The sequence below is a fragment of the Ctenopharyngodon idella genome, chromosome 12, assembly GCF_019924925.1.
Source record: "Ctenopharyngodon idella isolate HZGC_01 chromosome 12, HZGC01, whole genome shotgun sequence".
Classification (NCBI taxonomy): Eukaryota; Metazoa; Chordata; class Actinopteri; order Cypriniformes; family Xenocyprididae; genus Ctenopharyngodon; species Ctenopharyngodon idella.
Window position 1 is genome coordinate 1,348,028 of NC_067231.1, and position 26,988 is coordinate 1,375,015.

Consider the following 26,988-nt stretch of genomic DNA (forward strand, 5'->3'; position numbering starts at 1 on the left):
TCGTTTAAATATCGATTTTTTTTTTTAAACTAATATTATATGATTCTCAAATAAAATATCCTATGTGTTTTGGGATTTATTTTATTTGCATTATTGCATTTATCAAAAAATGTTTAGTAAGATTGGAACTATTTTTCCTTCTGCTCCGAATACGAACAAACAGACATGGCACCCATTCAAACTGAGAGATGCTAGCAGGGTTGCCAGGTTTTCACAACAAAACCCACCTAATTGCTACTCAAAACTAGCCCAATCACGTTCCGGGGGGTAAAATCCACATTTTTGGCAGGGTTTCCCTGGTAAAATTTGCATTCCAGCGGCTAAATATAATGTTATTTAGGGTCACTTCAACCCGCGGACATGAAAAACAACCCGCGACAACAGTGTTAAAGTAGCCCAATTCACGCATACTTGGCAACACTGCATGATAACGGCATTTTTTACACGTTTAAAGGGTTAGCTCACCCAAAAAAAAAAAAAATGATAAGCCTAAATTCAATCTGTTCATCATATAAAGTAATCGTATCTCTTCAGAAAATTTAGACTAAACCGCTCAATTCATATGCATTAGTTTTACGATCTCTTTATGAACTTTTTGAAGCATCAAAATGGTAGTTGTAGCTGTCAATGTAGGGACAGAAATCACTCAGATTTCATTGAAAATATCTTCATTTATGTTCCGAAGATGAACGAAAGTCTTACAGGCTTGTAACAACATGAGGGTGAGTAAATGACAGACGTTTAATTTTTGGTGAACTATCCCTTTAAACGCTTGAGTGGAGTTTGAAGGCTCCATCTAGAGGAGGAGCTCTGGTGGAGTCACATGGTCAGAGCGCTTGCGCGCTAGTAACGTGAACTAGTAGGAAACATCAGTGGGGAAAGGTGCGAGACTATCGACAGATAAAGAACTCTTGAGGCAGGTTTGCGACGCATAAATGTTTTGATATACCATAACGCGAGCACGGAACATTCAATAAAACTCAAATACTAGTCTCGCGGATGATGTTTTAGACTGCATTTATGAGTTCAGGCAAAAGCTCGTGCTCTGGCTAGCTGCTGTAAGTTAGCTCGTGGGATAAAGCCAGAAATAACTAAACGCAAGTCTCGTGCCAGATAACCGATAGATCATCGCGAGCTCTGCGCGGGACCCTCAGTCTGGAGTTTTGTTGAGTTTGGACTCGCTTTTCACTGGAGACTTCCCTTTAATGTACTTTCTGTTGATACATCACCCATAGTACTGTAGTTTGAGTTGTAGTACTGTTTTACGTTTTGGCGAATCGAGTGATGATAAAGCAGGAGTGTATATAGCTGCTGTCTTGAGATGTGGCCTGCGTTTGTTTGACAATCATGGGAGGATGCGTGGGGAGAGAGCGCGCGGAGTCACGCGGACACGGCTCGAGGACGCAGAGGAAACGTGGAGGTGAGACTGTTGATTTAGACCTCTGATGCCGTTTTGCATGTTTGTTTCCGTGTGTGGCATTCTTAAAAACATGCAAATATCAGGTGTATTGATTTAAACTAGTGTGGGAGCAACAGACAAAACCATCAGCAAAAAGTACCTTGTTATTATGTAAATAAAAACCACACATCTGAACTATAAATGGTAAGCGCGTAGTACTACTTTGATAAATGTATCAAACTAGCATAGGCTTGCCATTATAATTGTTAAATATATGCATATTTCTGATATGTTAACACAATCCACCAACAACAAAAATGTAATGGTATTGCACATGTATAATGTTTGTACCATTCGTTGAAATGTATTGATTATAGGGATGCACGATATATCGGCCACCATATCGGTATCGGCGATATATGTTAATTTTGAATGTTATCGTTATCGGCCTGATCAGAAAATTTGGCTCATAAATTAAAGCCGATAAATAATGGATTATTTCCATTATTTTCATGATGGTTTTGAATTGCTTGTAATATGATTGAAATCACTTCAAAAAGGAAAATACAGTTAAGTTCAACGTGTTCAGCGTAAATCTATCATATAGACTACATAAAATTATAAAAAGAATATTATAATTGTGTGCTTGGGACATGACTTTTAGTGGTGAGACTTTTGTTTTTGTAATCAGGCTCTCAAAAATTATATAAAAATTTGGATTTAGATTTATCGGCCAATATATCGGTTATTGGCTTTCGAATATAAAGAATTATCGGTATCGGACAAAATTACATACGTTATCGGCCAAATTCGCTCTTCTCTATGATTTATCGGCCGATATATCGGTTATCGGCTTTCAAATATAAAGAATTATCGGTATCAGCCAAACTCGCTGCTCTCTATGATTTATCGGCCGATATATCGGTTATCGGTTTTCAAATATAAAGAGTTATCGGTATCAGCCAAAATTTTCATATCGGTGCATCCCTAATTGATTACCATGTAAATGCCATGTTATATGAATATGATAAGCGTATACATATTACACTATGCTTTTTATAATACAATTGCATACTCAAAAAATATCCACATTTTAGTGGGATTTACTAGTTTTAGAGCAACAGACAAGGCCACCTGCAAAAAGTACTATGGTGTTACCATGATTTATCACATGACCCTGTGGTATTGCTATGTTTGTTGATAATACCTTGACGCACCACGTAAATACTTAATCAAAGTCGCATATTACTGTTTTCCAAAGTATTATTTTGTAAGAAGTGTTTATTTCTTTTCTTAAAATGTGCAAATTTCAATGTATCGCTTAATCCTAATTTGAGAGTAACATGTGGATTTTCTTTGTTGTTGAAGTTACACGTCTCCGCATTACATCCATGGGTCTCCAACAATCATTTTTATTGGTTTAAATCTTACGAAAATGCGTCGCTTCACTTCAGAAGGCCTTTATTAACCCCCTGGAGTTGTATGGATTACTTTTATGATGGATGGATGCACTTTATTTGGGTTTCAAAAATCTCACCCCCCATTCACAACCATTAAAAGCTTGGAAGAGCCAGGATATTTTTTAATATAACTCCGATTGTGTTTGACTACAGTAAAAAGTCATATACACCTAAGAGGGTGAATAAATTATTGGCTAATTTTTTTTAATTTTTGGGTGAACTATCCCTTTAAATATGACAGATGACTGGTGTTTACTAGCTCTACTGCTTTACTTCATGTCACAGAATGATTTCTGCTGATTCTGAAACTCCTTTTTATGGAATTATATGACCATGTGGGCCCTTGGAAACATTCAGAGTTCTGATCATTATCTGTCTCCTATGTTATGTATCTTTTTTCCACTTGTATGCGTGTTGGAGCCGGCAGTCGTCTCAGGGCATGTCCCTGCATGTTTGCTCCACCTGATCGGGTCTGTTGTTTTGCGTTTGCCATAAGCTGCAGTGAAATGTAATTGGGATAGAAAGATTTTCTTTCCGTTGCAGGAAATCTTTACGTTATGTATGTGGTCCAGTGATGTCATCAGTGACATGTGTTTGACTTCTATCAGTGAAAGTCTTGCAGTATCAGTGTATTGTTGTAGGGTTATCTGTAGTGTCTTGCTTTGAACAGGAGATAAGATTTTATATTATATTATGTTATATTACGTAACCATCGCCTGCTGAAACAGGAAGACGATGCATTTATCCAGTTCAGAGAACGTCTTTGCACCAGAGTAAAGTTGGGGAAGTTTGTTAAATAACAGCGGTTCATTCTCAAACATAATGTGTCGCTTAACAATTAGACATCAGTCCTTTTTACTGCAAGACTACAAGAAAGAATGAATAGCACTTATTATTTAGGGGGAAAATTACACTTTTATTTTAGCACACTAAATAACTAAAACAGCAGTATTAACAGAATCGGTTCATAAGAGTTATCTGTGAATCTGACTACGCAACTATTATTGTTGTTGTTATTATTATTAACAGAGCAAAGTTTGAGAAGTTCAAAACTTATTATTTTAACAGATTTGTACTTCTCAAATTTTACTTAAGAACATAAAATATTTCTAATGCACTTATGAGTTTGAATGTTTTTGACTGAAAAGAATCAGTTCATAAGAGTTAGTTGTTTGTGAATGTTGTTGTTGTTATTAACAGAGCAAAGTTTGACTAGTTCAAAACTTTTGAAAGTAATTATTATTATTACACTGATTCTTGAGATAAGGGATTTAATACATTTTTTTTAAACAGATATATTTGTAGACAAAGGTCTCAGCTAATGAACCATGTAAGGGAACAGGTTTTTCTGAAAATGTTTTTTTTTCTAAAAATGTACATTTATTCACTTCGGAACTTAATTTGTGTCCGTCAGACGCATTAAAAAGCATGGTATTTTAATTTGATCCATCCAAAAACAGTGTAAAGTTTTCAATGATCTAATAATGGTTTTCAGTAAAGGAGCTAAGTGGAAAAAAAAGTATTCTCTCTTTTCTTTCTTGGGTTAGGGTTATTATGAACAATCCAGTTCCTAAATTCCCTAATTCTCTAACCTCCTTTTAAATATTAAACACATATAACCAATGTTCTTAGGTAAATCAGACATGATATCATGTAGTTCAGTTGATGTTTTAATATTTTAACACAGTAAATTGGAAAAAAGAATAAGACATCTCTTTCAAAATTAACAAACTTTCACCTAACAATGTTAAAAACTGACGGTGTTGACAAATATTGATGGTGTTGACAAATACTGACGGTGTTGACAATACATACTGACGGTGTTGACAAATACATACTGACGGTGTTGACAAATATCGACGGTGTTGACAAATACATACTGACGGAGTTGACATACATACTGACGGTGTTGACAAATACATAATGACGGAGTTGACATACATACTGACGGTGTTGACAAATATCGACGGTGTTGACAAATACATACTGACGGTGTTGACAAATACATACTGACGGAGTTGACATACATACTGACGGTGTTGACAAATATCGACGGTGTTGACAAATACATACTGACGGAGTTGACATACATACTGACGGTGTTGACAAATATCGACGGTGTTGACAAATACATACTGACGGTGTTGACAAATATCAACGGTGTTGACATACATACTGACGGTGTTGACACATACATACTAACGGAGTTGACAAATACATACTGACGGTGTTGACACATACATACTGACGGAGTTGACAAATACATACTGACGGTGTTGACATACATACTGACGGAGTTGACAAAGGTCCAGATGGGGTCAAATATACAGTTTATGTAACTAGAATCATGAAACGACATTAGAAGACTTCCCCGTATGCGACAAACATATTAAATCACATTATATAGACTTTTTGAGAGCACTTGTCAACCATCAGACATAAAACCTGATGGTGTTGACATCTGACGGAGTTGACAAAATTGAATATTTTTCCACCTTAACCACATGTTGTGGAGCAATTTTGTTTTCTTTCTCAGTTGTAGCTGCCTTAATAAACATATGACAAATTTTACATTGTGACCTCATGCTGAGGACAGGCTAGATTACATGTATTTTCCAAGTATAGAGCATGTATTTAAATAATACTAACACAATTATTTAAAAATAAAAGCAATAAATGTCCTGAGTATCCAGATTTCCTTTAGATGTAATTTAAGTTTGTTTTTTTTAAACATAAAGAGGGCTTTTGTGTGTAGGACATGTTTTGTCCCTTATCTCAAGAATCAGTGATTACTTATTTTAAAAGATTTGTACTTCTCAAAGTACAAATATAAAATATTTGCAATGCGCATTTAAGTGTTTTTGACTAAAAAAGAATCCGTAAGAGTCATTTGTTTGTGAATCAGAGTATACGGGTTGTGCTGTTGTTGTGTTCCACAGCAATAACAATGATGCATTGTTTTGATGTGCTTTTTATTGTCTGTCTTGTATTATGTGACATTCAGTGTTTCTCTCTTATCACATTCAGTGCAGACTACAGTTACAGAACCAAACAACATAAAAATCATTTTTACAGCAATTACACAACAATGTAATCAGTTCGGAGGAAGAGCCACATCATTTTATAATGCAAGTGAGAGGAAAAGGGAACATCTCGTGTTCCTGCTGTGACGGCGGGAGGGGAAGAGAATCTGTCGCTGCTTGCGTCGGCTGTTTGGATGTAACGAGAGAGTTACAGGAGAAGAATGCAACTTTATGCGGCTCCTTAGAGCTCGTGGCCTCAAGACTCGAGAGCATTTACATCTCATTTGACTAGTTTATATTAGCTGCTGAACTTTGACAGTTGCATTGTGCATTACACGCCCACATTGTCTCCTGTTGTTGTGGTATAGGTCATAATCATAAAGTGGAATAAGCTCTTTATAAACAGCACCCTGCTGACTGCGTGTTTCTCGTGTGATTTATGACCCTCAACCTCATCAGCTTTGATGTTTGAGTCGTGGACTAGATCACAAGTGTGTGTGAATCTATGAGACGAGCTCCTTCTGTCTAATCGCACATATAGGAAAAATTATAATAAAGTTGCACACTGATCTTCAAGTGTGCGCTCTGTCCAACAGCCAATGAAACCAGTCTAGTAGTGTGCGCTTGGCTTCTGGGAACATTTAGAGTCCCTTGTGGAGTTCTTCACATTGTGGTTTCTTTTATTTGACCAAACATTGGGTTGTAAACAGCCATTTGTTTCTGTCTGTCACTTTGAAAGGCCTTTCCTGGTTTAACCCTGTAAAGCCAACTGTATCATATTTGATAGATGAATTTGTAAGGTCTTTAAATGATCAAAACATTGCTGAAGAACCTGTTGTAGACGATCTACTATACTTTATTATTACTGATTGAATTGAATCATTGAACTTTGCTTAATATAAAATACATATTCTTAAGAGCAATTTGAGTTTTTTGCTGAATGCTATTGTTCTTTATAAAGTTTTGAACTTTTTAAAATTTGTGTAATATTAAAGTCATAATAAGCATATAAGACTGATTTGTGAGAGTGTTATTTTACTCAAAAGAATCAGTTCATAAGTTATTTGAATCTGACTACACAACTATTATTGTTATTAACAGAGAAAAGTTTGAGAAGTTCAAAACTTTTGAAAGAATTATTATTACGTTAACAAATTTGTACTTCTCATATTTTTCTTAAGATCATTCTAAAATATTTAATATAGCTGCAAGCAGCAATTATCGGGGTTCAAGCGTTTTAAGGCCTTTAAGCACATTCGTAAAAAGGTATAATGTTTTAATTAGCAAGTGTGTAACCATCTCGATCATAGATGGAAAAGGCCATTTACAGCCAATACAGGAAATTTACCATAGGAAATGTTTTTTAAAGCTTTTAACTGTTTTCCTAGGTTTTTGGCTCAACCTCGATTAGTTCGCCAAAGTATGTTTTTGAAATAATCTCCAATATTTAATGAACGATTTGATGGAAAGCGGCGGCAAGCAAAGTTGCTCAGGACGAGGAGTTCTACCATGTGGTGTGAATGTCGTGTGCAAAAAATCGTGTGATATACAGTCCTTTACACACGTGAAAAACGCGATGGCGCCCCCCTGTGGCCGATTTCTTTTGACTTTGTCTAATAGGTGCTGAAATTTCATTGGCCGATTGCGGCCATGTTTTTTGAGATACACCAATGTCCTCATAGACAATCATGGCACCTCAGACAAAGACACGGCATGCCAATTTTCAAGTCAGTCAGACTAACGGTGAAGTAGTTAGGCCAAAAAACTAGGAAAAGTTCACAAAAATAAATCCAAAATAAACGAAAATTGTGCTGGGCTACGATTGAATCCGGCATGCATTTTGACCATTTTGAACCAAGGATTCCAACGATATAAGACACTTGAGCCTACGCCTAACGGTTTAGGAGTTATGAGCAATTTCATACTTTTGACTGCTGTAGTACCCCGTCAGGCCGATCGGGGCTAGCCTTGGTGACGTTGTAGACGGTGTGAGTACTACCAGCCCTGAAAGTTTCAAGTCTCTACGACTTACGGATTGGCCCGATCACTTTTATGCTGATCCTTGGAAATTTGAACTATTACAATAGGGTATCAGAGCTACACACTTAAACCCCTAACAATGCGCATATGAGTGTTTGTGAATGTTTTTGACTCAAAAGAATCAGTTCATAAGAGTCGTTTGTTTGTGAATCAATATACAGGTTGTAATACTTGAATCATATAAAGTCCTAAAAGTTGTTTAAATGTTGATGATACTCATCCACTCCTTCCACCATTGTACTGTCAGGTGGAGTGAAGCATTCTGGGTGGAACAATGCTGTAAATCACACAATGTGTCCTGATGATTTCTAATTACACCCAAGCTGGCCATGCTATAAATAATGTGTTTGGGTAAAAGGTGTCCTTTGGATACTTGGCCCCGGTCAGCAGCATCTACAGGATGGGAAAACGCTGAATCGCACATGGTCCACCCACCTACTATCTCACCGTCAGCCTGAACTTCCTTATTTCTGTAGCAGGTTTATTACTAGACGTGTTTGCTAAGGCAAGTATCGCTATTGCTTAAACTTGAGGTTGCGAGATTGTTTAATCGTATGGAGTAACAGGAAGATTCTCCAAACTGTAAAGTGATTTCCTGTAAAAGAGCAGGCTGTTCCTTCTGCCAAATTGCTGCTAAATTGTCTCAACATTACTTATTTGACTTTGCATTATCATTTTAATGGTATCTGTAGCTTTACAAATATAGCTTTCCTGGTTTTCTCAAGACCTTGTGTATAAATAAGTAGAGATGCACCAATGTATCAGCTGCCGATATTTATCGACCGATTTTTGATGAATTTACAACCATCAGCTATAGCAGGAAAAAGGCTGATATAACAAACCAGTTGTTTATTAATTAACTGCGTGAAGGCACTGAGCTGTATAATGTCTGTTTTTCTTTTGGGTAAAATGATTAAATAATTGCCAAAACAAAATGAAATCTGTACAAAATACAGCAGTGCTCGTCAATAAGGAGCACCCGGGGTCAGCATGAATAACGTTTGGGACAAACTGTCCTGATCGAGCCAGTGCTGCATCTTCACAGAAGTTAATCCTTTGCGTGTGGTTTTAAGCCTTGCGAATTTAAATATTCAAGCACAAGAAGACATGAATGAGAACCTACGTAAAAAGCACTGTTTATTTATATGTATCTTTGTTCTGTTGTATTTATTTATGTTGGCCTGCTGAATGTTAAATGGATCCAATTCATGTTCATTAGAAATTATTTGATGATGCAGCAATAAACTAGCTAGAATAACTTAATGCATGTGTTTTTGAAATTTGCTCATTTAAATAGTGATCAAAACTATCTATTTTATTGACAACTTAAAATAAAGAGAGCAAGTGACAAATATCGGTATCTGAATCAGCCAATAATTGTTTGTTGAAATCGGCATCGGTATCAGCCAGTAATTGTTTGTTATAATCAGTATCGGCAGTATCGGTGTTATGTTGAGATTCGCCTGTTTTTCAGTGGTCTTTTACAGGAACGAGATTTACATAAGAAGGAGGAAACAATGGTGTTTGAGACTCACTATATGTCATTTCCATGTACTGAACTCTTATTCAGCTATGCCAAGGAAAATGTATGGCACCTTTAAAATCAGTATCGGCCAATAATTGTTTGTTAGAAACAGTATCAGCCAATAATTGTTTGTTAAAATTGGTATCGGTATCAGCCAATAATTGTTTGTTAAAATCAGTATCGGTATCAGCCAATAATTGTTTGCTAAAATTGGTATCGCCCAATAATTGTTTGTTAAAATAATAATTGTTTGTTAAAATCAGTATCGGCCAATAATTGTTTGTTAAAATTGGTATCGGTATCAGCCAATAATTGTTTGTTAAAATCGGTATCGGTATCAGCCAATAATTGTTTGTTAAAATTGGTATCGGTATCAGACAATAATTGTTTGTTAAAATCGGTATCGGTATCAGCCAATAATTGTTTGTTAAAATCAGTATCGGTATCAGCCAATAATTGTTTGTTAAAATCGGTATCAGCCAATAATTGTTTGTTAAAATCGGTATCAGCCAATAATTGTTTGTTAAAATCAGTATCGTAACAACCAGTAATTGTTTGTTAAAATCAGTATCGGTATCAGCCAATAATTGTTTGTTAAAATCGGTATCAGCCAATAATTGTTTGTTAAAATCGGTATCAGCCAATAATTGTTTGTTAAAATCAGTATCGTAACAACCAGTAATTGTTTGTTAAAATCAGTATCGGTATCAGCCAATAATTGTTTGTTAATATCTGTATCGGTATCGGCCAATAATTGTTTAATATCGGTATTAGCCAGTAATTGTTTGTTAAAATCAGTATCAGCCAATAATTGTTTGTTAATATCTGTATCGGCCCAAAAAAAATCTGTGCATCCCTTGAAATAAGATTAGGCCGGTATATCTCTATATATCTGATATATCTGTAATAATTTTTAAATGATCAGTATCAGCTGATACGTTTTTCTTTGGTCGAAGCAGTCGGAATCTCGTCTGTTGTTGTTGTGGTGTGTTATTGTTTTTCAGAACGCTTCTAATTAATTCTGATCCCATAAAATATTGAAAGTAAAGCTAAATTTGTCGTTGCGCTGCCCTCCTCCTCTTTATTTGTCTTTTTAGCGTGTGACTGGACTGCGAGCCGCACCGTCTTCCTTTTCAGGATGCTCCTCTGGTTAAAATGCTCCAGGTTTGCATTAAATATAATCTCCTGTTACATCCGCTGAGATCAAATTACTATCAAACAATAATATCTGTAAACAGTTGTTGATCATGTGGACTAGCCTATTTGTTTCCGCCCTAATGCGAACAGAATCATCAGGCCTTATCCAGCAATATCAGTATCAGTCCTAATCACAGTGTGTTGGGCTCAACATATCATTGTTGAATCAAAACAAGAGCTCTATTTGACAAGATAACTTCAGGGTCATGGAGGGGGTGTTTAGAGTTTGGCTGTTGCCCTCAGGGTTGTTGTGAGATGTGAACTGGATAGATGAAGGCTGTTAGTTTTTGCATGAAGTGATCTGCCATTGTGGAAGGGAGTATTTGCACACAAACAGTGATAAATACACAACCTTTGCTCAGTCATGTGTATATGAGTGAGTATAGTTCACTTCTGCTTTTATTTGAGACTGAAGACACTGTATTACATAATCATGTGTTATAATAATGGTAATTAATGGTTAATTTATTTTTTATTTATTAAATTTGTTGTAGTCATAGGTGACAAAATATCGGCTTTGATTAATGAAGTCGTTCTTGATCTTGTGTTGTGTAAAATTTTCCATTACACTATAATTATTTGAATGCACTAAATGTCAGTTCTTGTTTATTACACTATTACTTTTACATTCCACTCAGTTCTCCATTTGTTGCCCAGTTAAAGCATTAGAGAAAGTACTGATGGAAAATACAAATGGAAAGTCTTTGTGGGCCTTCATAGGTGATGTCATACATGAAACTAACCTCACCATAATTTACTGGAATAGTAAAATTCTGGCCTGATGTTCAAAAAATAATGTGGTCTTCACTTTGATCATCAAAGATGCTCAGCAACTTTCTGCTAACCCTTTATTCCAGGAAATGCTGTATAGCCTATAGTGGTAATTCACACATCATCTGTGTCTCCAGGTCGTAATGAGCCACTGAAGAAAGACAAGCTGAAGTGGAAGAGCGATTACCCAATGACGGAGGGGCAGCTCCGCAGTAAGAGGGATGAGTTCTGGGACACGGCTCCAGCGTTTGAGGGCCGCAAGGAGATCTGGGACGCCCTGAAAGCCGCCGCTGTGGCTCTGGAGTGTAACGATCATGAGCTGGCTCAGGCTATAGTGGACGGAGCCAACATCACGTTACCACACGGTGAGAGTTGATTGGCTGTGATGAAACCAGCTGACTACTTTGGAACAGAAATTTGGAAGAATGTTCATGCTGCTCTTTTCCATAAATCAAAAAAGCAGTGATTTGGTGATGCCAAGCTTGAAGTACAGAGAAAGCATCATAAATGTAGTACACACTTGTGTGATAACCGAAACTTAAGTTACCAAAGAAGTTACACTTGCAGTATTATTACTACATTCAGATATCAAAATTATCAATTTTTCTTTTATGTCAAAAATCATTAGGATATTGAGTAAAGATCATGTTCCATGAAGATATTTTGTTAATTTCCTACCCTAAATATAACAAAAATGTATTTTTGTGAGTGGATATGCATTGCTAAAGACTTCATTTGGACAACTTTAAAGGCGATTTTCTCAATATTTAGATTTTTTTTTTTGCACCCTCAGATTCCAGATTTTCAAATAGTTGTATTGTCCTATCCTAAGCTTATTTATTCAGCTTTCAGATGATGTATAAATCTCAATTTCAAAAAATTGACCCTTATGACTGGTTTTGTGGTCCAGGGTCACATTTCTGTACGAACACACAGACCAGTCATTTTCTAACTAGTTGACTGATATTTAACGTCATTCACCTGTAAAACACAGACGCAAGTGAGATTTTGGGTAGAGAAACAATATTCCATCTGTAGTTCAGTGCAATAAAATCATGGAAAATCAAGCGAGCAGCTCAGAATAAATCCAAATTTATGGGATCACAAATCCAAATGTTTCCATATTTGTAATGCCATACTATCATTTATGTTAACAAGGCTTTGTACTTAACTCGTATCCCAATATCCATGTAAAACACCAACTTTTATGTGCGCAAGTCGCCTTGGAATATAAATTGCATGTTTCAGATAATAATTTTGAATTAAAAAAAAATGAAAAAAAATTTGAATTATTTTCTGGAAAATATGGTATTTGAACATTAACCATGCATATTCAAACTTGCTATGTTGCGATTTTGTCAAATGACACACAAGATCCAGTTTTAATTTTCTAAAAAAATGATTTTTAGATATATTTTTAGATTATTTTCAAGATCAAGTCAAGTCTGCATTAATTTGTATATCAAAAATACAGAAAAAAAACAGTAATATTATGAAACATTATTACAATTCAAAATTATGGTTTTCTATTTTAATATACTCTAAAATATCATTTATTCCTGTGATCAAAGCTGAATTTTCAGCATCATTACTCCAGTCTTCAGTGTCACATGATCCTTCAGAAATCATTCTAATACATCAATGTTGGAAACATTGCTGCTTTATATTTTTTTATAACCTGTGATGCTTTTATTAGGATTCTTTGATGAATAAAAAGTAAAAAAAAAAAAAAAGACAGCATTTATTTAAAATAGAAATATTTTGTAACAACATACACTACCGTTGGTGTTGCCAAGTCTGCGGTTTTCCCGCGAATTGGGCTACTTTAACCGTGTTGCCATAGCTTGTTTTTCGTGTCTGCGGGTTGAATAAAATGATATTTAGCTCCTGGAATGCTAATTTTACCAGGGGAACCCTGCCAAAAAATGTTGATTTTATCCCACAGGACGCGATTTTTACTGGGGAACCCTCCTTGAAACACGATTGGGCTAGTTTTGTTCTAGTTTTGAGTAGCAATTGGGCGGATTTTGTTATGAAAACCTGGCAACCCTGACTACCTTTCAAAAGTTTGGGGTCAGTACATTTTTTTTTTTTTTTTTTTTTTTAAAGAAATTAATACTTTTATTAAGCAAGGACGTGAAAAAAAAGTGATAGTAAACACATATTGTTAGAAAAGATCTCTATTTTGAATAAATACTCTTTTATTCATCACTAAATCCTGAAATAATCACAGAAATATTTAGCAGCACAACATTCATAACAGATCATCATGTTACACTGAAGACTATCTATTTATCTATGTATCTACTTATCTATTTATCTATTTAAATAGCTTATTGTCTTCACAACCTGACCCTTTTTTTCTTTATTTGCCCAGAGGGGAAGTTTTCACCATTATGAAGAAGTATGAAGTGCAAATGATAACACTCGTCATTTCTCATCACTGATGGTTGTTTATACTTTCAGGATCCCTGACTGAGTGTTACGATGAGCTCGGAAACCGCTACCAGCTACCGGTGTATTGCCTGGCCCCGCCTGTCAACCTGATCACAGAAAGAAGCGAGGAAGACCTGTCGGACAACCCTGAGCCCCAGACGGCCCAGAAGAAAGAGTTCCAGCTGAAGGTACGGCTCTCCACCGGCAAAGACCTGCGCCTGAACGCCAGCATGACCGACACCATCGGCCTGCTGAAAAAACAGCTACAAGCTCAGGAGGACATTGACCTGGCCCACCAGCGCTGGTTCTTCTCTGGAAAGCTCCTCACGGACAAGACCCGCCTGCAGGACACCAAGATCCAGAAGGACTTTGTGATCCAGGTCATCGTGAACCAACCGACACCAAACCACTAGAACCGCAGCAGTTAAGATTAAAACATTTTGCACAAAAAAATGAATCGAGCAACTTGATCCTGCCGGAGTTTTGGAGGGACGCTGAGAAACAAATAAACGGATCGCATCTCTGCTAACTTGAGCAGAAGTGCCGACGTGAATTTGGTAGCGAAGCACACACTGACTATGCATATCCTGTAAAGTACCTACGTGGTCCTCCTGAAAGTGATCTCCCTTTGTAAGATAATCGAACTTGAGCTTCATTTTGCACACTTGAGTATCTTAGAATAGCTGTGCCTTGAAAGAAGAGTTATTTTGCTTACGAGGCATGTTCGTTCACTCTCAGTGCGGCCACATGCTTCGTATTTTATGACTGACGTCTCTGAGCACAACCCAGAACTTTCTATGCAATTTTAGGCAGAAAAAGAGGCCGATATCATTATTCAATGTAGCTAATCCACAGTTCAGAGGTCAGTGACACTTAAAAGGTAAATCGAGTGCACAAAGACGCATTAAACTCACAGTGATGCTAAACATCTCCTGGCACTGCCCGGTCTCCGTGCCCATCATCTTGTAGATGAAACCGTATCGCTGCCTCTAAAAGGAAGATTGGACACTATCACTTTAATGGCTGTCTGACTTCCTCTGTTCCTCTTTTATAGTGCTGTTATGCTGTAAGCGCTCAGGCTGCGATCAGAGAATATTGCTGATATTTTGAGAGATTATATTCTATACTATTTCTGCTTTTTTAAACTACTTAGAGTAAGACTTTTTAATGATTCTTAACCCTTTATCAGTGGCATTACAACAAGCATAGGCATCTGTAACAAAAAAAAAAAAAAACGTTTCTTTTACTAAAGGTCTTCTGCTCCTGGTTATATCACCATGTGACTCCGCGCACCGGTTAGAAACGGCTCATTACCTCAACGGCGACTGTTCCTCATTAGTCTCCAGAGCACTGGCGTGTTCGTTGTACGTCTCTCTTCTCTCACGCCATTCCTTCTGCTCCGGGTTACTTTCTTTCTTCTGTTGTTTTTAAAAAAAAAAAAACATGCACATTGGTGTAGATTAGCCTTCATGGATGAGTTAAATCATATTCATTTATCATTGGAAATTGCTAAAGTTTCTTTCCCGCTCCAAATTGCACCAATTTGCATTTGAGGAATATTCCAGGTTAACTACAAGCTTTTCCAATTCATCTGTATTGTATATTAAACTACGGGGCTGTTGAATGCTTGAATCTGATTGGTTGACGAACGTATTAAGGTTGGGGAAACGCGCGGCTAAAATAGTTCCAGGAAGGTCTTGACCGCATTGCAGCTCCATATCACTTCGCCAAATGATTTCAAAGGTCCTACAACAGCAAAAGAATCACAAAACCCACAACAACACTGACCAATTAAATAAATATGGTAAACAATAGGATAAAAACGACAAATTATTTCCATGTTTTTGCCACCAAATTACGTTTTATTTTGAGGCTACTCTCTTTCTCCCACTCTCTCTCTCACTTAAACTCACACACATACAGTACGGACACACACTCACACAGTAAAATAGTTTAACAACTTAAAAGGTAATAACGGCGCTGTTCTTGAAGCAGGTAAACTCACAGTTTCGCTATTAGCAGAGACGCTGTTGCCGAGCACTGTTGAGAGACTCAGGTAATCGCATACGCTTAATCTCTCTCTCTCTCTCTCTCTCTCTCTCTCTCTCTCTTTCTCTTTCTCTTTCTCTCTCCATAACTGCATTATTGTACTATTTATGTACTATTAAAATTACATTTTGGAATGAGCAACGGAGGCGAGGGATTAGATGCGTAAGAAATTAGTTCCTACACGCGAGCGTTTTAAGAACAAAAACCTGACAAATGTTTTGAAATACAACATCTGAACAATGTTTTGAGGTGTGGTAACCGTAGTATAAGCGGAATAATTGAGTCTGGGCCGTTGAATAATTGAGAAATAATGCCTGCATCACCACCTCAGGTGTGCAGTTATTCCTTACATAAACTACCACTTGCAGTGTAAGTCTGTGTGGTGTTTGCTTTGGTAATCGACAATATGCAGTAGCTTAAAGGGATAATTCACCATAAAATGTATATGCTTACATTTACTCACTCATGTTCTACACCTGAACGACTTCTGTGACACAAAAGATACTTTGAAAATGTTGAATGTTGGTCCAATGTTTCACAAAAGTCTTAATTGTGAGATTAAAAAGTGAAATGAAGCCAAAAAATGAGATTTCAAACAAAAGTTTGACTTATGACATCTCAATTTTGACTTGGTATGTCATAATTTTTACTATCACAATTTTTCAAAATTGAGTCATAAGTTGACATTTTTGTCAGAATTCTTTCTTTACTGGTCATTTAGCTATTTATCTAAATTATGATGTGAAACATTTCAATTTTGACAATATTTCATAATTTTTACTATCTCTAACTTGTCAAATTAGTCATAAGTTGACATTTTTCTCAGAATTCTCAATTTTGACTGATAATTTAGCTTTTTATCTCAACGTATGAAACATAAAATTTCAATTTTGACACGATTTCATAATCTTTACTATCATAATTGTCAAAATTGAGTCATAAGTTGACATTTTTGTCAGAATTGTTAATTTTGACTAATAAATTAGCTTTTTACCTCAATTATGTGTGAAACATATCAATTTTGACTTAGTATGTCATAATTTTTACTATCTCACACTTTAAATTGAGCCATAAGTTGACATTTTTGTCAGAATTCTCAATTTTGACTTTCCATAACTTTTTTTATCTCGTAATAAATTCTATTTTGAGGTTTTGTTTTTTTGTTTTTTTTTGGTCCATAAAATGAAAGTCATTATATGGACAAAAAACATTATGTATATAATCTTTTGTGTTTTGCAGAACAAAGAAAGTCACAGGTTTTGAACACGAGGGTGAGTAAACGATGACACTTTTCATTTTTGCATAAACTAACCTGGAATATTCCCAGAAGTCCTACGCAGCGTAAAGCATGTACCCCTGTGGGAACAACATGCCATCGAGTACGGGCAAAAACCTCCAATCGTCGTTCAGGACAAAGAGTCACTCATAATTTATGTGGTCATGATTTACATGCGCTGATAAGAGAGAAACGGTACACAATAGCGTTGTGTACTCCTTAAATCCCGCATACTTTGCTAGTTTTTTCCCAGGTTGAGCTGTGTGACCTCCGGCTGTCTGGATAAACCTCCTGGCCTTCGTCAGCACAATCTGAAACCCTTATGCTGTGACAACATACGCTGTTGCTGCTAATGATAGAGACCGTGATATTTATTCTCTCATTGGCATTCGCTTCAGTAAAAAACATTGCTAGACCTTGGTTAGTATAATATTCAAAATTAAATGGAAATAGACAAAGTTATAAGATAATTAAAATGGTTATAGTGACAGTACTGTGTTCATCAACATGTTTTACATACGTGTGCTGATTATTATGATCATTATGGTTTTTAGAGGGACTTTGCTGTTATTTTTTTCTAGGCCACACAATTCCTCTGCATTTGAAATGTTTCACTAGATGTTTCTTTATGTATTGTTTGTTATCTTTGAATGTATGTTGTATGTATAATGTGTCTCATGACAAGAAGTTTCCAGATTTGACTGAGGAAGCTGTTAGGAAGCCATACATGTGGATCTTTTTCAGGAGACTCTCTTTGGACGTTTGTCTTTCAAATCACAGATTGCAAGAAGCCATTACGCTGTACTCAAGCCTGCTGTGGGCCTGTGGGTATGGACGTCCATTTCTGCCACATAAGAAGAAAACAAAATGCTTTGGTAAATAATTATACAAAAACATGTCAAATTTATATGGAAGCTTGTTTTCGCCATTGAATAAACAATAAAAAAGGTAATTGCGACTTTTTATCTCACAATTCTTTTTTTTTTTTTCTCAGAATTGAGTGATTATAAACTCACAATTGCGAGTTATCACAGTTGTGACTTTATATCACGCAATTCTGAGAAAAAAGTGAGAATTTTCGAGATGTAAACTCGATTCTCAAATCTGTATTAACAGAATTGAGTTTATATCTTGCAATTCAGACTTTATAACACGCAATTGTGAGGAAAAATTGCAATTATCCTTTTTTTTTTATTTTTTTTTTATTCCATGGCGGAAACAAGCTTCCATAAATTTGAGATACAAAGTCATAAATATGAGATAAATATGAGATATGAGTCAAAATTGAGATTAGAATGTCACAATTCTGAAATAGGTCAGTGAAGTCATATTTGTCAGTGAGTAGCTCATAATTTCAACTTTTCATACTGTCAATTTTGAATTTGTCAGTTTTGACCTTTTCGTTGTCATAATTGACTTTTTAAATCATAATCTTGACTTTTTATGTCAATTTTGATTTTTTGATTTTTTTTTTTGCTCATTATTATGACTTGGTGTCTCATAATTGGGAGATTTTAATATCATTATTATGATATATATTTTTTCCTCATAATAATGATTTTTTTTCTCTCATGTGTCGGAAACGGATCTCCATATGTGCGTGTCCCACCTACAAAATACATGAACTTTCATAAACCTTTAATAGGAATTCATGTGAATTTCTTTATAGATTAATATCTGTATATTAAGAGATAAAATGTGTGAAATTCTTACTTAAATGTGCTTACAGCCTGTTTCACAAAAGTTATGTATGATTTACAAGGTAATTTGTTTTTCAGATGTTTTAATTGTCAATTAAAATGACAGCTGGGAAAGCAAACCGATGTTTGTCTGTAAACTGCTAATCATTTCATCATGTTCTCAGATCTGTTTTCTGTGCTACAAGTGTTTTTATGACTCTAGGACTTAGTCTGACTTTAACTGTAATTAATAAAGCTATTATTTTTAAGTCAGCAGAAAGGCTTAATTGCCTGTCATCTGCGATGTGGTTAAAGCAGCCATGTTTTGTACCTCTCACTGTAAAAAGAGGTTTCAATTTATAGAATGTATAGGTTCTGGTTATAGGTTAGGTTATTTTAATACCAACTGATGTACTGATACATATTCAGCATTTGCCTTAAAGTGGATTCTGATTGGCTGTCAATGCATTTATTGTTCATCAGCTGGGAAAAAAAAAAAAAATTTCTGAATGTGATTCCACTGATATTCTTTCTCTGTGCCATTATCATTATTGCTGTTGTGTGATCTTTGCTATTCTCATAGAATTATAATGATTATTAAAACTTTTATCAATATAGTTTCTTATCTCTGGACCTGCTAGAATTTATTAAGTATAATATAGTAAGAAAAAAAAAAGTTTTGAAAACCTTTTATACTTTTTCTAAAACACTTTAATAACTTTAAGATATTTTACAACTATCAAGATATGCAATATCTTGTTAAATATGAAATTATTAAAGTGTTATTATATTTAGTTATCTCTGGACCTTTTAGCATTTAATAAATGTATTATAGTGTGTGTGTGTGTGTATATATATATATACATAATTATACACACACTAGGCTATAATAGTTGTTAGAAATGTCCTTTTTAATTCATGTTTCATAGTTCTGAAAAACTTATAATTTTTTTTTTATACAAATATCAAGATATTAAATATGTTAAATATGAAATTATTATTAAATATTAAAGGGGACCTATAATTCCCCTTTTACCAAGATGTAATATAAGTCTCTGGTGTCCCCATAATGTGTCTGTGAAGTTTCAGCTCAAAATACCTCACAGATCATTTATTATAGCTTGTTATATTTGCTCCTATGCCGCTTTTGTGTGTGTCCCTTTAAATGCAAATGAGCTGCTGCTCCCGGCCCCCTTTCCAGAAGAGGGCGGAGCTTTAACAGCTCAACAACAACAAAGCTGGAGAATCTCACGCAGACAAAATGAGGATTGTCAGTAACGGTGTTCAGCCTTACATTGTTCAAACCGGAGTCGACACTGATGGAGAGACTCAGGAAGAAGTTACAACTTTTAGACGTTTCTGAATTGTTAGTGGATAAATTTATGTAGTTTCTGTGGAGTTGATTCAACTCATCGACTAGTATCTGCTAGTATGTGCCGTCATGTTAATCTTTTGTGCTAAACCCGTATGAACGCACACTATTCATAGCGTACCTGTTTGCCAATCAGAGACATACACACCAGGTCCTTTTTCACGTTTTCTGGGTTGATAGATGCACCGGGGACCCGATTATAGCACTTTTTTAAACACACAAAAAGTCAGATTTTCACGATATGTCCCCTTGAAATGATATATATAATAGCTGCGATGCATTCTCATAGAATTAGAACAATTATTAAAACTTTGTCATATTTAGTTATCTCTGGACCTCCTATAGCATTTAACTTAAATATAATTTAGTTTAATATTATATATATATATATATATAACAAGTCATAGGTGCAGCTCGGTGAGTTTTGTTGTGCACAGAATGTTCTGGTGTAAATGACTCCTGTAACGTGCTCGAGGCTGCTGGAAGTCTGGAACAAATGAGGTGTTGCTGGAGTCCCTGCAGAGAGCTGCCTCTCCCGCCTTAAAAACTGCTGATTCGCCTTTCAGTCTTCCTTGTTTTGTTTCTGCATCTTGCGGACAATTTCACGAGGCTTGAGAAACGGTCACGCGCTTTGACCTTGGCGGCCACTCTAAAGAAAACCTGCTGCGCTTTGGCTTTGAACCGAAAATGTGGCAGTTTCAGCCACACGGTGGCGGTATTTGCAAATAAATACTCATACAAGGTGTTTTGATTTAGAAGTAAATGTTACATTTGATCCTTATTTTGGCATCACACACCCTTTTCTACACAGAGAAAACACGCAGGCCTGTGTTCTTCTGTCCCGATGGACATCGAAAACACTTCCTCTCTCCTGTTGATCTTACCAGAACTTGTGCAATATGTTTGTAACAGGTAGATTATTGATATTTCCAGATGGTTTTTATTATGATGATGTTTGAGGATGTGAACTCAGCTGACTGAATGAGGCCTTCAAACTCAGGCCTAGAAATCTGGTTATGACAGATGTGGAAGTTTTCTTGTTCTTAAATGTATAGTTCATTACATAAAGGGATCTTTCAGCATATGTTCAATTTGAGACTGTAAGGGGTCTGTGACAAATATGAGTGTCCATGATTTATTATTATTATTATTTATTTTCAATGTAGTTTAAAACATGCAGAGTATTCATGGTGGTTTTAGATGGTTTCGAAAAACCATTATATTATTTTCAACAAAAGTTTAAATTTAATGACTCTAAAAATGTTGTGTAGTGTACCTATTAGGAAAAAAAAAAGTGAAATATTTTCTTTGCACCTTGAATTCACGTGAGCTAAAATTATTTAATTAGTTGACCAGTACATTTTTTGGTAACACTTCACAATAAGGATCCTATGGAAGCCCTGAACCGCATGGTGGGAAAAAGAAAACTTATGGTGAGGGGGAAAAAAAGAAAACTTATCTCATTATTTCGATGAGATTATATCCTCGTTATTTCTACATAATAACTCGTTATTTTGAGAGATTTCGTTATTTCGACATATCTTGTTATTTCAGCATAACTCATTATTTCGAGATATTATTTCGACATATCTCCTTATTTTGACATAACTCATTATTTCTAGATATTTTGACATATCTAGTTATTTCGACATATCTCATTATTTCTACATAACTCGTTATTTCGACATATCTCGTTATTTCAACGTAACTCATTATTTCAAGATATTTTGACATATCTCATTATTTCGACATATCTCGTTATTTCTACATAATTCGATATTTCAACATAACTCGTTATTTCGAGATATTAACTCGTTATTTTGAGATATTAACTCGTTATTTCGAGATATTAACTCGTTATTTCGAGATATTAACTCGTTATTTCGAGATATTAAGTTATTTCAACATAACTTGTTATTTCAACATAACTCGTTATTTCGAGATATTAACTCGTTATTTCGAGATATTAACTCGTTATTTCAACATAACTCGTTATTTCAACATAACTCGTTATTTCGAGATATTAACTCTTTATTTCGACATAACTCGTTATTTCGAGATATTAAGTTGTTATTTTGACATATCTCGTTATTTCAACATAACTTGTTATTTCGAGAAGTCGTTATTTCAACATAACTCTTTATTTCGACATATCTCGTTATTTCTACATAATTCGTTATTTCAACATAACTCGTTATTTCGAGATATTAAGTTATTTCAACATCTCGTTATTTCAACATAACTTGTTATTTCGAGATACTAAGTTATTTCAACATATCTCGTTATTTCGACATATCTCGTTATTTCGACATAACTCATTATTTTGAGAACTCGTTATTTCAACATAACTCGTTATTTCAACATATCTCGTTATTTCTACATAATTCGTTATTTCAACATAACTCGTTATTTCGAGATATTAAGTCGTTATTTCAACATATCTCATTATTTCAACATAATATCTCGTTATTTCGACATAAGTCATTATTTTGAGATATAAAGTCATTATTTTGACATAACTCGTTATTATATATCAAGTTTAAAAGAGACATGAAATTCAATATTTTCAGTGGCGCAGCAGTTTGCCAAGCTCGCTTTATGATTTTACATGATCCATTTAATAATAATAAATAACAAGTTATTATGTTGAAATAACGAGTTATGTCAAAATAACGACTTAATATCTTGAAATAACAAGTTATTATTTTGAAATGAGTTATTATGTTGAAATAACGAGAAGTTTTTATTTACAAATATCATGAATTATTAATTGACAAATATTATTAAGAAGTTGCACCTTACGGCTGGGATTAGATGTGTAAGAAATTAGTCCCTATACACAAGCATTTTAAGTGCAAAAACCTGACAAATGTCTTGAAATACAACATCTGAACAATGTTCTGAGGTGTGGTAACTGTAGTATAAGCAAAATACTAAAAGTCTCTCAAAATAAGCCCTTCACCCTGGTGTGGCTCCTTACATAACATCAGCCCTTGCTCCCTCTGAGGTGGTAATAATTCGGGTCAGGTGAGGATTAGAATCTGCCTGCTAGGCAGTATACCACAACAGGACCAGCTGCGGCCCAAAAAAAGTCCCTAAGATGGTGGGAATGATGACTAATGAGATAAATGCCTCAGCCAGAAGCAAAAAGCTTCTCTCCAGTAGAGATGAGGAAGTGTAGTGTGTGTAACAGTGTGCTGCATCTCAATGACACATTCATAGACTCTCCTACACATGAGTAAATAAGCATTCATTACAGAGGAAGCCTGGGAAAAAGCCTCCATTGATATGAACTCACAAGGAGCCGTGTGTTCTTCTGTTTCTCGCTCATAGGCACTCGTTAGAGAGGGACGTTTTCTCGTTTATATCCTCTACAGAAGGTCTAAATCACCAGATTTGTGTTTTATATGAAGTCGTATATATGTTCTCAGCGTCAGTTCTGTCGGCTGAAGGTGTGGAAATCCAGTTTTTTGACTTTTTGCAGACTCACTTTGGTGTCCACTTTTGAAATACTGATTTTTCCCTTTTGCCTCACCATAGTACACCTATGATGAAATCATGGCAGATGGAAGTTGCATGTGTGCCGTATTAAACCCATGTGTGCTGGCGTATGCGTCCAGTGCGCGTGACGCAGATTTCATCAGCAGCATAGTCTGATGCGCATTCTGTACGCTCAGCATTTTTTGCCAGTGTTGGGGGTAACACATTACAAGTAAAATGAGTTATGTAATCAGATTACTTTTTTCAAGTAACCAGTAAAGTAACGCATTACTTTTAAGTTTACAACAAAATATCCGAGTTGCTTTTTCAAATAAGTAACGCAAGTTGCTCTTTTATTGACTGACCGCTCTCCTGTCACCATGTTGAGAAATCGCGAGTAAACGTATAGTTCACTTTTTACGCGTACGTGAGGGTCAGCAAACCGTGCATGCAGAGGTCGCGTTAACCGAAAATTTTCTGTCATTAACGGAATTTTTTTAGCATTGACGGAAAATTCTGAAAGCCGTCTATCATTTTGACAAATTACACTGAGGGTCTAATGCAGGGTTGCCAGGTTTTCACAACAAAACCCGCCCAATTGCCTCGTTTTGGGGAGGGTCCCCACTGTAAAAATCGTGTTCCGGGGGGTAAAATCTGCGGGTTTTTTTTGCAGGGCTCTCCAGGTAAAAGTCGCATTCCAGGGGCTAAATATCATGTTATTTGGGTCGCTTCAACCCGCGGACATGAAAAATAACCTGCGGGAACAGTGTAAAAGTAGCCCAATTCCGTGGGAAAACCGCGGACTTGGCAACACTGGTCTATTGTAACTTGTAATTCTCACCCCTGTCCACTTGGTGGCGAGTGCACTCTTGCTGACTATCAAGTTAATGGTCATCGAATGGCTTTTCTGAGTTACGTGACATTGTTTACTGCTGTTTTATTGATGTCTTTCTACAGTTGAAACACTGATTGAGCGATTACTTGAGAGACATGATACAGATTTCGGTAAGTTGTACTGTATCTTTCAACATATTTTCTGATGTTCATTCATGTTTATTTAGTTCTGTAACGTAGTAAAGAGGAAGGGATGATCGCATTCACTTTTGCTCTGCTCGCTTGATTTGAGGCACTAAGTGATCTATCGTGCCACATAAAGAGCGCCAAAAGGGTATTATATTGTTTGAATTTTGTAATAAAACGGACAGAATTTGAAAGCTGAGGCTTTGTTTCATATCAAAAGTAACAAAGCACAAAGCTTATTGCGATGTATTAAACAAATTTCATGATGAAACCTGAAAAGTGACCCCCTTTCTCTTCAAAAATATGCATAATCTAGCCTAAATGCTTGTCCTGTAAATTCGTGAATAAAAATATGAACAAAAACAGAGCTTATTATCATTAAAATATGAAAATTAAAATGATGGGTAATAATAGATTATGACAGAATTTTTACAACACTGTCCGTCAAAATGACAGACAATGCAGAAGTCTAACGCGACCTTTGAGTGCACGAGTTTCGTCATCAGAAGAGTACGCGCAATGCCGGATTTTGTACTTGTGTGCGCAGGTCGCACATGCGCATTTAATTTTTTTTTGCAGTAATTAGTTTATCCACAAGGTGGCAACTGTGGCCTGGGGGCGTCGATTCACAATGTAGTCTAAGAAATATTGCATAAACAGAACAGAGCGGAACACATGCAAGCTACAGCGACAATGGAGGCCAACATAGAAGAGGTTAGAAAATACTAACCGCGCATGCGTTGAACGCCTGTGTACGCGTACGAGTCAGATGAAGTATACTTTCCAACGCTGTGCGTTCGACTGTGCGTATACACTAGCGTACGCGTAAAAAAAAAACTAAGTATACCCAGGGCTTGAGGCTTTTTCATTTCACTTTTGGTATGAAAGGGCCTTTACATTTGCCAAAAGTAGAAATAACAAGTAAGCCCAGCCCAGCTGAGGAAAAAAGGTAACGCAAAAGTAACATAATGCATTACTTTCCATAAAAAGTAACTAAGTAATGCAATTAGGATGCACCGATATGAAAATTTTGGCCGATACCGATAACCGATAATTCGATTATAGCCGATATAAAAGCCGATATATTGGCCGATAAATCTAAATCCAAATTTTTATATAATTTTTGAGAGCCTGATTTACAAAAAAAAAAGTCTCTTGTCCCAAGCACACAATTATAATGTTATATTATATCATTATTATTTTATGTTGCCTATATGACAGATTTGCGCTAAACATGTTGAACTTAACTGTATTTTTTCTTTTTAAAGTGACTCCAATCATATTTCAATCAATTTAAAACCATCATGGCGATCAGTGTGCATCTGAAGTGTCTCAGCTGAAGGAAATAATCCATTATTTATCAGCTTTAATATATCGGCCAAATTTTCTTATCGGGCCGATAACGATAACATTAAAAATGAACATATATCGGCTGATACCGATATGGTGGCCAATATATCGTGCATCCCGAAAAGTAATTTTTCCCCAACACTTTTTGTACAAATTATTTCACTTCCAGCAAAGATGACCAGCAAGTGAACGGATTTTGCTTTAAAGGGACCTTGTGTCCAATCAAACTATACTGTATTTTGCCTAAACTAAAACTAAAACATCTATTTTCCTATATTATAATTCATTGCATATGGTCCTATGCAGTTGAAAACAAGTTGAGATCTTAGCTTAGCTTAACTGTTAAAATGCAGCCAGAAACAAGCTGAGATTAAGTTGCCATAAAATGAAAATGTTTCTCAGCTGTCAGTACTTCTATTTCATCACATACAGTAAGTACAGGAATGTGTCTTTGGCAAGTGCAGAAAATGTGTATGGTGTGAAGAGGCTTCATCAAATCAGGAATTGGCGACAGCCGGACTAAAACTCCCTCAGTCTGCTGTAACCGAGCTATTCTGTTTCCTCTTTGGAAATTATGACCGTCTTCCCACCCACATGCTCTAAACGCTCTACATGTGCCTGAAACACAAGCCAACGGGCCGAATACAGCTGGAATGGGCACATCTGTGTGGCTGGCAGCAAAAGTTTGCAGCCTCGATTTCCCGATTTTCATGCCATTTCCAGAAAGCTACCAAAAACAGTCTTTCTTTCAGAATCTGGTAGAAGAATGGCAAATGCATGGAACATTTCTTTACAGCTTGGGATCAAAAATCCCCAGAGTTTCATGCACTTCCCCTTAAGTTGATCATATTTTTGTTCAATTCCAGTATCAGTGTCAGTATTTTTGTTCTGTTTTCCCAGCTGGACAGTAA

The 26,988-nt window shown here is 35.8% G+C and overlaps 1 protein-coding gene across 1 annotated transcript; it reads left to right on the forward strand.

Moving 5' to 3' along the window:
* The first annotated feature begins 833 nt into the window (after positions 1-833).
* ubtd1b (ubiquitin domain containing 1b) lies at positions 834-19,470 on the forward strand. The gene is made up of 3 exons (XM_051914518.1): positions 834-1,420; positions 11,553-11,780; positions 13,882-19,470. The coding sequence occupies exons 1-3, from the start codon at positions 1,348-1,350 to the stop codon at positions 14,262-14,264; spliced, it is 684 nt and encodes a 227-aa protein (XP_051770478.1). The 5' UTR covers positions 834-1,347; the 3' UTR covers positions 14,265-19,470.
* The last annotated feature ends 7,518 nt before the right edge of the window (positions 19,471-26,988 follow it).

What these genes read in the sequence shown, in the direction of transcription:
- ubtd1b (XM_051914518.1), top strand. Translation starts at nt 1,348, where the DNA reads ATGGGAGGATGCGTGGGGAGAGAGCGCGCGGAGTCACGCGGACACGGC. An exon ending in GACGCAGAGGAAACGTGGAG is followed by an intron (nt 1,421 to 11,552) that starts GTGAGACTGTTG and finishes CTGTGTCTCCAG; the next exon opens with GTCGTAATGAGCCACTGAAG. An exon ending in CAACATCACGTTACCACACG is followed by an intron (nt 11,781 to 13,881) that starts GTGAGAGTTGAT and finishes TTATACTTTCAG; the next exon opens with GATCCCTGACTGAGTGTTAC.